The 14,273-nt window shown below is 31.9% G+C and overlaps 1 protein-coding gene across 1 annotated transcript in view; it reads right to left on the bottom strand.

The window, feature by feature from the left end:
- The window catches only part of Cht6 (Chitinase 6), a 166,065-nt gene extending 160,177 nt beyond the window's left edge, over nucleotides 1-5,888 (bottom strand). The window contains exon 1 of the mRNA XM_068777609.1: nucleotides 5,616-5,888. Coding sequence (XP_068633710.1) covers nucleotides 5,616-5,660 — 45 coding nt within the window. The 5' untranslated portion in view covers nucleotides 5,661-5,888. The remainder of the gene's footprint in view (nucleotides 1-5,615) is intronic.
- Nucleotides 5,889-14,273: the final 8,385 nt, after the last annotated feature.

The raw sequence follows: 14,273 nt of genomic DNA, 5'->3' as shown, positions 1-14,273 counted from the left end.
TAAAAAAATTTGCCTTAAAACTCTTCGGCTAAACTTAAAATGAAATAATGCCATATTCGAAGTTGCGACCATTTGTATAGCATTATCTCTAACAGTGTTCCAACAGTCTAGTACGTATATACTAGTTGATTGGTTTAAAAACTTTAAAAACGTAAATTTACAGCTCATTTGTTATCAAAAGGCTTTAAAATACACCAACTTTAACTCAACCTGTATAAAGTGATCATTGTGAAATATGTTACATTAATTATTTTTTCTATTGGAATACGAAAGGATAATATTTTTAGAGAGTACAAAATCTGCGAAGACATAGTAAACGATGATTTATTGTTCATATTTTAAAATACCTTTTTTTACCATAACATTACATTATGTATTATTTCTGAAACCATTTATTTTTGAATAGGATAGACATTCACTTCTAAAAGTTTTAATACCCTTATCCAATTATCTTATATAGTTATAAAACTATTGAGGTCAAAAAAATAATATTAATACGAAGGTTTTTTTTACAAATATACTGGGTAGTGTGACTGTTATACTATAAGCGTGGAATACGTTTAAATGCAGTTTTAACCCTTAAATGCATGACTTGTATTTATACTTTTAAAATAAAATATTTATCTTGCAGAAAAGTACACTAAAATGCAGGGCAAAAAAAAATTAAAATGTATATAATATAATATTTTTTAAACTTACTTTTTAAAAAACCTTTTGTTGCATATATACAACAGTATGGATTTACTCTTTCATTTTACGTTTAAGTGGTATGTTGCAGTTTTACATCATTATGCATTTAAGGGTTAAAATACAAATATAACCCCGCACATAAATCAGATTGAATCTAAGCAGATCTCAGCAAGGTTCATGTGCTATTGTACACGAAGAGCCGGAATTCAGCGACGGGGAATGTGAACAGTCACAACTCGAACCAAGGACGCGCGGCTCGCAGGCAACGCTATGAATTACAATTTTAAATGCCAATCTATACAGCTAACAGTAATAAATGTTTCAATAAAATATATTCTTTATTATTCACCTACACTCGTATATATATATTTATTTGTAATTGACTGAAATTTTTGAAATTCTTTTCAAGTGATCTATTGCTACAAATAGTGTCCCATAAATCAACGTCAGTCATATGGCAAAAAAAATCATTCAGGTATTTTTAAAATTTTTGCCGTAAATAAAGTAAATGAATTGTTTACACCCTGTAATGTCTCTTATATTTCTATGACAGGCTACCCTTTTTAATTTTCCTGTTACCATGAATAAGGCTTCTGTAAAAGATAGACAGAAATTCATACAGTTATGGTCTGATTTTATTGATTGCACTTATTGGTAAATAGGTTTTTATCAATTTTTATTAATTAATTTTTAGATAGCTACTATCAGTTGGTATGGCTAGATTTCGCCTGTCGCTGATTTATGGGAAATCACTGTATAATAAATCAAGCGTACAAATTTTGCAATTTTTCGTTAATTTGTGTATTTTGTAGACAATAAATATAAAAGACAAAATTCATTTATTTAACCTTGAAACTTTTAATAGAGTTCTTATTAATCGACAACTTAATTTTTTATCTTTTTAATTTTTTTGACTCCTCGACAAGATACCTTTACACAAGTAGTATATATATATTTATATTTATTTATGTATAATATAATAAGATACTTAATAAAATTACGATTTATTATAATTCACAAGCTAACAAACTTTTCAGAAATAGTTATTTATATATAGAGCGGGACTTTAAACTTCAGAAAAAAAACTTTTGAATAAAACTGGAATTGAATATAATTTTAAAAATGTTTTTTTTTAATATTTCCTCATTTTTGCCATAAAATTCATTGAAATGTTTTTATTTCATTTCCGTAAACTACGATCAGGTTTTATTAATTAATGGAAATTAAACATCAATGATTTGAATTAGATCATCAAAGCCTTAAAAGACCCTTAGCAATCAATCAGATTGCTTGATATTTATCGTAATAATAAAAACATGTTAACAAAATTAAAAGATGTTAATTAATTCACATAGTTATAAAAAATCCATCAAAATTAAATAACGGATGACAGGTCAACAAGGTTACTGTAGAATGTCAAGAGTATTCCTCCTAATTTATAAATTGTTAAGTTTCAATAACTTTTAAATGTTAACATATTTTAATATATTTACCGACTATATTGTTAAAACGTGAATACATTACGAAACAGTGTTTTATTTATCGCTGTATCAATTAAAATTCTAATGCAAAATTAGCAATAACGCATCTATAAACCCATGGAGAGTATAGTAACATATAACATAATTTTTTCTTTAAAATTGACTACATACTGTTACTAATTTTAAAAGGAAATATTGTTTATACAATTTCTCATTGTACCAGCCTCCCTGTAAATAATACATTGTTGATGAAGAAATAAAGGTATGTTAATTTCCATCATTTCGTCATCATCATATCCTCCTCCAAAAATCGCAACGATGATCTTGCACCGGCCAGTGACTTCCTGCGCCCTTAACTAAGTAGTTGGTGCGCCTAGTGCGGAGCCAACCAAGCTGCGTCAAGTATTTCTGCGAGCCATATATAAAAACCAGAACGGCTAACAGCATCCAGCACCAATCAAGTATAGCCCCCGACTCAACCAAGCATGTCACCCCCTCCCCCTATCCCACTGACCGCCAAGTAGTCCCCGCATCGCATCCTACACCACACTTCACCCACTACAATATACACTAACATGGGTAGAGTCCATCATCGTTCAACTGGACTACTATAGTATTATAAGTTTTACTATATTTTTTTTTTGTAATAATACTGACAACAGTAGTAATAGTACTGTTTCTTCATTTATACATATAAATATACACATATGATGATTTACAGTGATCACTTGTCATGGAAAATACGCCACAAAAGTCTAATTTTACAGAAATTAGAATCAAATTGTACTCCTTCTGTATAGGCATACTTCATTTTAAAGCTAGGATAGTTCTAAATAGGTCCTAATCTGAGAAGAACAGCTGAACTAAGATGGGTATTTTTGTGGTCAGTTTTGCAACACAGTAGTAGAGAAAATTAGTTCTATTTTTTTTTAAATTGCAACACAGTAGTAGAGAATTTATTCTAAGTTAAAAAAATCCTTTGACACTATATTACGATGTTTTTACACGTTTTTAATGAATAAGCTTCTTAAATTCATTATATGAGTAACAATTTTGTTAACTATTTAATATTTAATGGTAAACCTACTTTTTTGATTATCATCTTGTTATTTTTATGAGGCAACCTCAAGTACAAATTGAACCTGAGACTTATAAGTCAGATATTAGCTTACAAAATATCGTAAGTGATTCACATTGTCAACAGGATATTAAATACTATACGTAAAACTCTACTAACTGCTACTGTGTAAAAAAATATCAATAAAGTGGCTGCTTTGATAAATAAGAGGCTTCTTTAGCAAAGAGCTCAAGTCATGTTATGTTAAGTTTTACTATAAATTTATATATGCTTATGACAATGTAACTTAATTTACTTAGTTTTCGAGAACTTATGTAGACACTTGCAAATGTAAGACTCTTGGTCGATAGATATTTTATATTGAAACGATTACTGTAATGGTAAATAAAATGATGAATGTATATTTTTGCTTGAGGTACGGTCAAGGTAGAAAACTTTAAACTAATTGAATATTTACAACACGTAATAGAAGAACAGGATATAATTTTAGGTAACATTTTTAATTAAATCTCTGTTAAATCTTATCGCGTTAGTTGTGCAATTAAGTAATTATTTTTAACTTTCACTGTATACTTTATTATGATAACATCAAGGAATTAATTTTGGCAAGTTAAGATAAAATAAAACTCGATGCATAACTTGAGGCTCATTATTTTAAACATTCAACTAAAAGTTAATTAAACTATGACATTAAAAATACGTCATTGTATATTCTAAAAAATTATTCTCTTTAAATCAAATTAAATATCTTTACGATAATTGAATTTATAACTTATTAAAATCGCGTTAACATTTTCAAAGCAAACTTGACATCAGACAATATTTAAAGATGGGCAAGTAAGAATATAATTTTTTAACAGGCACAAAAGGGAAAAAAAATCTAGAACTTTGTAGAGAACTGTGAGAAACTGAATCCAAGCGGTTACTCAACACGCATTCGTTGAAGTCTTTTGTATATAGAATCAACTTATTTGTCAAATATTAAAAAATCTGTTCCAGAACTAAATTATAATTGATCATAACTACATATAACATCTTAAATAATCGCATAAGACATTATTAAATTTTAGTATGCTATATTCAGTTTCGCCTATTTCATTTTTATATCAAATATACTTAATTTTATGACAATCCTTTCGAAAATATATTATCTTTATGACTGGTAACAAATACTGTAATGTTTGAGTCTAAATAATATTAAATACATTGTATTTACTTCATAAAATTTTTGTGTAAGTATTTTTTAACAATCAAATATACTTGCCGAAAGTTTAGTTTAGGACATTTTTTTAATAACATCTTTCATGTTAGGAGATAAACATAAAATTAATTTATTCAACATTAGAGAACTTTTAAGAGAATTCTCATTGATCGTCAACTTATTTTTTATCTATTTTATTTTTGACTCTACTCTGCTTCGCAAGGTGTTATGAGTTTAAGAGAAGAAACAGGAAGAAACTCCGCAACAACTTACAAAAACGAGCACCTGTATGTTGCAAGTATGTAAGTATAAAAGATCAACTCATGCAAAAAACAGCTATAATCTTTAAATCGAATATTTTAAATCCGCGGAAGTACTTTTTACTCTACAGTTAACGACCTTTTAACAGTTGCACCAATACAGTCCTGGAATTTATTTACTTGTGTAAAAAAATTGTACTATCTGTCCCCGTGGACTTTATTTTCTTAGAAGTTTCCTGTTGCATTTCAATAAAAAAATTACGTACCATATTTTTAAAATCATCCTTTTTTTAAATAAGCGCGAAGTTCAGAGGAAACTGTCGAATGCGCGAATAATTATCTTATAAAAACTTTTACAGAGTATTAAATATAACATTTAAGCTTTTAGAAAATATCCGTACGTAATGTTATAGCTATAACAAAAGAAATATGTATTAATTTTTACATAGAAGATATTTAAAATATTTATTATTTTGAAAGGACTTTTGCTGATAAACGTAATTAAAAAATCTCGTAACACTAGCACGTCGACTAAAAAGGGAAATCTTCGCAAGATAAATGAAGAGAAATCCGTTCGATGGAATATCTCATTATATGCAATTAGATCACTGATCGGAAGATTTAACTTAAAATATAATTTTAAATATAATTCCACGTAAAGTTTAATAAACACAAGTATAGTATGATTAAATAATAAAAATGTCATATATGTAAATGTAAAAAGGTGCGTTGCAAATGTAATACAATTGCGCAAAGTATAGAATGTTAAAATTTATTCCTTTCGCTTGTGGTAACGCAAGACGTCCGAAAACGTTGCCAGATCATAAATATTAAGCGAAAAATAAACACGAAACCGTAATGTTTACGTAACATATCTTCACGTAAAATTTAGAATCATAACTTACCATTTTCACGTGCGTAAAACACTTTCTCCGATCAATAACTCCCATGTCCTATTTTTCAGTCATACATTAAATTTCAAAATAGAAACAAGTTATAATAAAATTGTTAATCTCACGAAAAAGTTTTATCACACATTTCACAATCCACAAATGCAATATTGAATCCCAATTTCGTTACATCAAACGTTGGCACTGGTCGAAACACGCAACTGAAGTGTTAAAAAGTAAATCGCGTTCGAAGTTCAAAAAGCGCTTTAGCGGGAAACGTCGACTCGCGCTAACTGCGCGCCACAAACTGCCAAGATGGCGAGGTTTTTTTGACGGTTCACACTAGTCGATTCACTTTCTACGACCTTACGTTGTGTGCGATTTGTAATTAAGCATAAACATTTACGTAACCTGTCTATGTAACTCGTAAGTATTTGAGTTTCCGCAAAATTATACGCTTTTGACGGTAATTTACCAGCTATCGAGGATAATGTTCCTAGAGAACCACGTTTCCTTTCAAACCTCATTTTCAACTAATACAAATACTATAATTTTCGATTCCTAATTTGTTTATTAATGTCATTTACTTTAACTTATTTGTTTGGGATATATCTAGAAGTATGTCAAATAAGCTGATCTAAGCTGGCCACCGATGAGAGCAACGAGAAAATCTAACCATCTTTATTCTTCTTCTTCTTTTAAGTTGATGGACTCCCACTGCTGGGCATAAGCCTTCCCCAAAGATGCAGACTGCCTGGTCCAGCGCTGCCCGCTTGCAACGACTTCCTGCGACCTGAACTATGACCTCGGTCTAGTCGGTGTGTGTGTGTGTGTGTGTGTGTGCCCGCTTGCTAGGTACCGAATCTCTACTATCTATATTTCTTTAGTAAATAAGTCGAATATCCAAAAAGGATAGACTTTAGTACTACGCAGTTAACGTATTTCACAACACCGACCTAACAGACTATATTACATTCCCAGAATCAAGACTAAACATAATTTTGTAAGTAAACAAAATGTTTTTTTTATATAGACAAAAAGTAACAAGCAATGGAAGATTTTCAAAATGTTATTGTATAAAGCGATAAACTTTAAAACGCTTTTACATCTTTTATATTTAATGATTTACTTTTTTATTAGTATCTACATTCCACAGATATAAGCGTTTGTGTCTTTACTTTGACACTTAAGTTAAAAAATCATTGGTGTCTTATTCGTTTCTTTGGGACGCCCTAGTAATATCCGGTTTTTAAAATTAGTAAAATAACGGATAAAAAATCCATTGATCCATTTTTAAATGACTATATATTCGTAAATTAAAAATTAAGAATTTTGATTAAATTTTAAAATTCAGAATGTATCCATTATTCAGAAAATCATTTCAAAATGGCGTTTCATTGGTACGATTTAATATTTATTTCATCATGAAACACCCTGATCGTGAATATTCGTAATAATCTCTTGAATTCATTATCAAGATTTGTTAATAAAAAACGAAACATACAAACAAGGATTTCAAATATTCCTTATAAACGTCGCGCCTTACCATATCTATATTCCAGCCTTCAGCGATCCAGATCATAGGCGACTGGTCCGAATGTGTAAAAAGTCTACCTAAAGAATGTCGTATGACAACTGTGGCCACACCTAAGCGCATTCAAAAGTTTTAAACCGTATTGCGGCACCACACGAACATACATACCGAATTACAAAATCCACATAGGAGCTTATATAAAAATGTTATTGCCTGTAATTAGTTTTAGAGTGCTTTAAGCAATACATATAGCATACCTTATTCTGTGAAAATCCTATCATTAATTACAGAAATATCTTTATAGGCTACTAAAGCATATATAAATAACAGAATCTTTTTTATATTCGTCCCTTCTGGTTTTTTTAATGCAGGTGGAAATATTTTTTATTGAACTTTCTCTTTTCTTTTCACATCCTTCACAAAATCTTTCATTCTTCACGTTCTGATCATCCTACATAAGTCGCCTTTCTTCTCTCGTCTACAATCCTAATTAAATTGGTACATTATTTCGCAACATATGTTTACTTATTGTCTTTATTTACAATTATTTCTTACACTCTATTTTAATCCTTACTTTTATTCCTAGCAATGGTCTGCTGCATCACCTCCTTTCGTCCCCCATGAGGAAAGCGACACTTTCCTCTTCTTCTTTCTTGCTCATCTCTACCTCGAGATCAGGAAGGAATGCTCTAAACAAAGCACAGCCGGCGATAATGTGCACCACGGTCTGGTCTACTTACGGGTCACAGATGCACTATGCATCCCCTGTGGACCTCTGGACTCGACTCATGCCAGACATATCCTCTTTGTGGATTCCGTAAACCTCCTATTTCATTCGCCAAGCGTGTCCATCCTGACCCGACGTTTGACGAAAAAAATGGAGCATCTCTCGTAATCCAGAATTCCCTTGCTTTTCATCGCCGCATCCTTGGCCAACTGGTCCGCCCTCTCGTTGCCCTCCGCCCCCGTGTGCACTTTCACTCAGTATATCTTTACATTCTTCCCTTTTGTTAGTGCTTATATTATATTCTCTTTCACTCTCAACGCGAAGGCATATAGTGTCACAAAATCTTAAAACTCAATTCTAGAAAGTAACCATATAATTTTGCATGATCATCATCGTCATACCATAAGACCTCTAATGATAGATAAAGCCTCTATCATAGATTCCCAATAGGACTAAATGAATGCAGCAAGTATATACGACCTCAATTACCTATCCTTTCTGTCCACCTTGTAGGCAGGTGATCTATGATCAGAACATAATTTTCAATCATGATTGTATTCTTTACGTAATCACACGTACATAGCGTTAATAACTTTTAAAGGTTTATTTTTGTTTACGTTATTACATATTCCATTTTTTTTTCTAAACTGACAGGTTTTGAGCTACATCTTGTTCCTTTACATTATTATCTTAATAATCTAGTCTATTTTTACATAGTTCTTCATATTGCGAAAAGGCTTTTATGTCTACCTTACCTTACACTGCTTAATCTATCTTTATACAATACTATTCATTTATTCTATTATTATTTTATTTCTATTATGTGTGCGTGCGATTAATGCCCAAAATTGATGGCCTTTGGCATATTGTTATATCTATTTCATTTGACTATCTCTTTCTTATTCTTTTTTTGAATTTATTTTCATTTAACGATTTATTGAGCCAGGTCACAGCTGGTGTATGGGTAATCCTCCTCATTTCCGCCAGTCCTTGTATACAACCACCTACTTTTTCTTTCCTGTGACTAGCTTTCGGTTTTGCTTTATTTAGGGCGCGCAATTGTCAGAGAGAACCTTCGATAACGCGCCGAGGTCTAACCTTACTCCCACAGATTAAAAAAAAAACCTCACTCGCACAGACTCCAAATCGCACCGACCGTACTTTGTTAAGTCCAACTAAGCAATTGTTTATTATTAAGACGTAAGTGAATAAATAAAACAATCACGATGAAAACTAAGTCAAACTTCATAAATCTGAGACTTTTTTAAAAAAAAAGTTATACAGGAATATATTTCTAATTCTATTGTTTAACTTATCTCTATAACTCTTGCAGCAGCGTGTCCTCCGGAGCCTCGCCTAGAACTAACGCTCCGATGTCCCTCACGTACTTTAGTGGAGTTTCTTGGAAAGGACCTTACTTAGTATCGCAGACAGCTTATTTGACTTATTATATATTATACTAGCTGATCCCGCAAACTTTGTTTTGCAAAAAAAAATTAAAGTTTTTAATTAACAAATGTAAGATAAGGGTTGATCATAGAGGGGTGAAAATTTAGGTTTGTATGTATTTTTGTATGCTGTATCATAATAAAATAAAAACCAAAAAAATTGTCTAAAAAATTTAAAATTAAATTTAGGGGTGGACCACCCTTATCACTTAGGGGTATGGAAAATAGATAGTAGCCGATTCTCAGACATACTGAATACGCATGTAAAATTTGGTAAAAATCGGTCAAGCCGTTTCGGAGGAGTTCAAGTTCGAACACCGTGACACGAGAATTTTATATATTAGATTTAGCTTATTCTGCAATAAGCCTTTTGCTGATATAATAGCTGTTTCATGTATTTATTTATTCTGTTTGATTGCGACAGGTATAAAAACATTTGAGAGTACAAAATCCGTTCGTTCATAAATAGAATAGTTTGACTAATACGTAATTGGGACTCTACACTTAATTCATTCATTTATATTCAACGATGTCCGTTGCCCATAGGGCATTGCCATGAACTGTTACTCAATAAGCATTTAGCATTCCAGCTTGAAGGCACTCGTAAAGATTGAACCAAGGCTTGATCACTATTGTCAGGTCTAAATTACTACCAGTTCGGAAATCGCAGGCCCTGAAAGAAGTAGCGTAAGACACTCCAGAGAGGCTTCTGTTATTGATCGGAGAAACTTGACTGTTACATGACGGTATTACGGGTATCTTGTTCGTCTTTGTCTTTTATAACGATATGGACTTGTGTGGTCATTGAAATATTTTAATGAACTTTGTTGAGTCGTCACTTCATCCGGAAGGTCGATATTGCATCTCGGTCTGAGGTCTTCACGTCGTTTAGATATCATTGGAATGAAGTGTTTTATTTTATAATCGCTTTACTGTACCATAAAACAGCAGAGACCTTATACAACCTTATTTACAATTTTTTGCTTTTTAATGTTCTGGTTTCTGTTATGTGGATGTGAATGATATAACTAATTATTTCACTTATCTTTATCTAGATTCTAATATAAAAAAGAACTAATTTCTTATTTATTTATGTTAAACTTTTTATATAATACAAATTTATACTTCTACCTTTTCCACACTAGGGATGTCTGTAAAATTGCCTTGTGTGATAAGACCGCCCATTGTACGTTTTTGTTTGTTATTATGAAATTATTTAAATATTTCATAGCGTGTACAATAAAGCCTATTAGATAAAAAATAATATAAACATAATCAGCGGTGCCTGATGATCAGGCAGCGCCCGGCACCCTTGCCTCGCCAGGAAACCTCGTACTATCTTTATTGTGACGGAAAATAGATGACGAATGATTGAAATGGTGAATAATGTAAGGAGAGAAAGAGAGATAAAAATAGGAGGTTAAAAAAATATTTGACATAATAAGAAGACCTTATTCCTCCTTATATAGAGGCGAACGACTATATGCTTCTGTCCTGGAATGGTTGTTCAATAGCTGAAATGGTGGCCATTTTATTTATGAAATTAAAGCATGAGGAATTAGCTAATTTAAACCCCGATTGAAAAAATACAATAAGAGGAATAATACAAGATGTTATAATTATACAAAGAATTTAAAATATAACAAGTGTATGACATTGAAGAATTGAAAAATAATAAATATACCATCCATTCACGACCTCTCACCTCCAAATCTCTGCACTTCACTTGACCTTCGAGATTCGAACTTCTAACCTGCAGTTTCTACAATAGTAAAATGTTACACATATTTCCCAAAGGTTGATGCTTTAATCACTTGATTTATTCAGCCAGTAGTGTTAATTAAAAAGGATTTCACATGTCAATCTCTTTTGACACCAACTGTCATCTGCCATCTGTCTAAATGATTTCGAACTTTTTTGGAACTAAATCCTTCTTTTATTAATATTTGAATATAGAACTGTATGTTAACAACTTTGATAATAGATAAATATATATAATTATAACATTGTACGCGTTTAGAGGGTGATTGTGAGCGTTCCGTGCACGTTTTTGCTCCTCAAAATCAATTTCAATATAATTACGACGGTAACATTACTAACAGCGTTCGAATTTGAATTCTTTCGAAACTTGAATTCGAATGCGAAAGAATGATTTTAAAAAAATGATTTTGGCGTAGTGGCCAGCAATATGGAGCATTCTTACGTGAACACTGCAAATGTATTTGCGTAGATGCACTCTGGTTTGATGTTCTTCAACATCATTACAGCTGTAAGGCATTTACTGATGAAGACCGCGTTCCTCATAAATTTACTATATGTGCAGTTTTAAGTCACCTGCATCCAGTCTTCCGAAGACCTTGACGTTGGTGCTGGTTCCTGGTTTCCAGTCTAGAAGCTAAAGGCTCCATCACCTTACTGTTCTGCGTACAATATTACCTGCCCATTGTAACACCAACATATTTTATATATATAATTTACAACCTTCGTAATAATAAGTCGTTCATATATATACATTTTTTAAAACTTTAACACAATTCTCATGCGATTTATATCTCCGCGCTGTATATATTATACAATACAATAGAATAGCATACAAACAATGTACAGATATGCGAAGAATGTGACGGAAAAGTTTACTCTTTAAAAAATTTCAATGAAACAATTTTTTCTGTACATCGCGATAAATTAGAAACGGTATTGTTTTAAAGTTCGTAGTACATTAACTATCGAGTTTTGTTTATTTTGAGGAATAATCTAGAAATAAAGTTTCTTAATCGTCTAACCTGGTCTATGTGCAAATTAATAGTAATAAGCATCATCAGACAAAAAAAGATCCTGTTCACTCACTATAGGGGATGAACGGGAGGACCCAAAAATAAGACTATTAAAAAACATCCTACATCGTCCTTATTAAAGTCATATGTACATCTCGCTGGTGGACATCCTTAGCTGCTGCTGATGGTTTATGGCATTGCAGAACAGCTCTAGCAGCTGAACGCTATGCGGCCTGCCTACATGCCAATTCGCTGGCCAATATCACTTATTTTAGAGTGTAAGAACAGTAACAGTAAGTGTAAGAACACTCTTCTGGTTTATTTGTCTCCTTATAAACACCGCCTTCCTTCATTCTCTACCGCTCCTAGAATACTATAGTATATTATTTCTTTATATCGCTGTACTGTTTTATCAATTGTATTCTATTTCCTCATTTTTATCTATCTTATCTGTATAAATAGATTATATACTTTTTATATACTATTTTGTACTATTTTTCATTAAGTTTTTAGCTCTTTAATATAATGTTTACCTTCTAAAATACAAATTTCTCTATCTCATAGATTTCCATTTACAAAGTGAACAAGGTGAGTTCGTTACGGTCGTCTGAAAACGGATGATGGATCTTATTGGTGATAATGATGATGACAGATTTTCCGTCGAAAGCGCTCTGCAACCAAAATCTTTCGACGAGCCCATTTAATGGCAACAAAACCGTTTTTTTTCCGGCTAATAATAGGGGACCAGGACCTGGAGTTACCGGTCAGCTACTTAAGACTTCCACACCGGTCTGATCAGTTTGGTGAGGAGTTCTGCCTGAAGGAAGTAAGAGTAAGATAAGGTGGGTGCGGCGTACTGCGCGATGCAGAGCGCCACTCAGTTGTACGGTAAGAAGCTCAAGTTTGGCAACTCCTGCATCATATACCAGGCCGCGTTGCTGGCACTAGCGGAAGAAACAGCACGCGGCCGCTTTTTAGCTCAAATATTTGCAATTCTCAGCAAATCGCGGTCCCCGCCACCCTCCAACCTTTAGCAATAAATGTGAAAAAAAATACTAAATAAGCATGTACCATTTATATATATATATATATATATATATATATATATATATACATATATGTGTGTGTGTGTGTGTGTATATACGCATGTAATAAAAAACGGTTGTTTTAATATTACAAACAGACACTCCAATTTTATTTATTTGTATAGATATAATTATGATTTATTCATATCGTATTCTCGATTACGTATTACAAAACATTACGTATTATTGTACACGTTAGGATACATTTAAGTAGTTTTACAATAATATACAAAAAAGTACAAATGACGGTCTTATAACACAGGGCATTCTCTTACAGACAACCATACTATATTATGGAAAAGTTGGAAGTAATAATAATGGATAGTTGACGTGTATAAAACAGATAAAAAATTATATGTATAATCTATATTTAAATTGACATGTGTCACCATAGTGATTTATCTACTTTCCTTAAACAAAAACCGGTAGATTAAAAAGAATTTCACTGATGTTCAGCAAATACTAATTCATGTATAGTAAAACTTTCCTCGCCTATTACTATTCAGTGCACACTGATCTTCGTAAAAAGCGTAAAGAGACCAATTTATGTTGGCCCGGTTATTTTAAAATTGAACAATGTAATTTAAACTTTATCGTTTTAAAAATAAAGGCGTCTACGGCTTGAGCAAATACAAATTCTTGGGGTGTGTCCACGCATATGTGAGACTTTTCTATCTGTCACCGTGAGATGTATAGTGATGTGATATAAAAATTGCGAATGTCACTGACCTCTCACTATAAGTATTAACTGTTTTTATTTAATTTACTTATAAATGACTTATTTTATCTTTATAGGTTTTCACCCACTTCCTACTTTCAGGAGTTTATTCATTACAGAAAAAACGATATGTTTCATCACCGTCTTCATCATATCACCCGTATGAGGTACAATGAAGAATATAAGCTTCCATAAATTTCCAATAAGATAGGGTAAAAGCAACTTGCATACGACTGTAGGATTCACACTCCGTTTTACTGGCTACTACGAACATACTTTTATGTAAAATTATTCTTAGGCGAAATTTAAATTTCGAATTCAAATTCGAACGCCTATTTGAATTCAAACGCGACCAGTGATATGTTACTGGAAAAGAATGTTTTCGTA

This window comes from Battus philenor, unplaced genomic scaffold (assembly GCF_028537555.1).
Source record: "Battus philenor isolate CCGP_79_NKW_IND1 unplaced genomic scaffold, ilBatPhil1.0.hap1 SCAF_13, whole genome shotgun sequence".
NCBI lineage: Eukaryota > Metazoa > Arthropoda > Insecta > Lepidoptera > Papilionidae > Battus > Battus philenor.
Note: the sequence above shows the minus strand (reverse complement) of the source record. Positions and strands in the feature narration are given on the sequence as shown.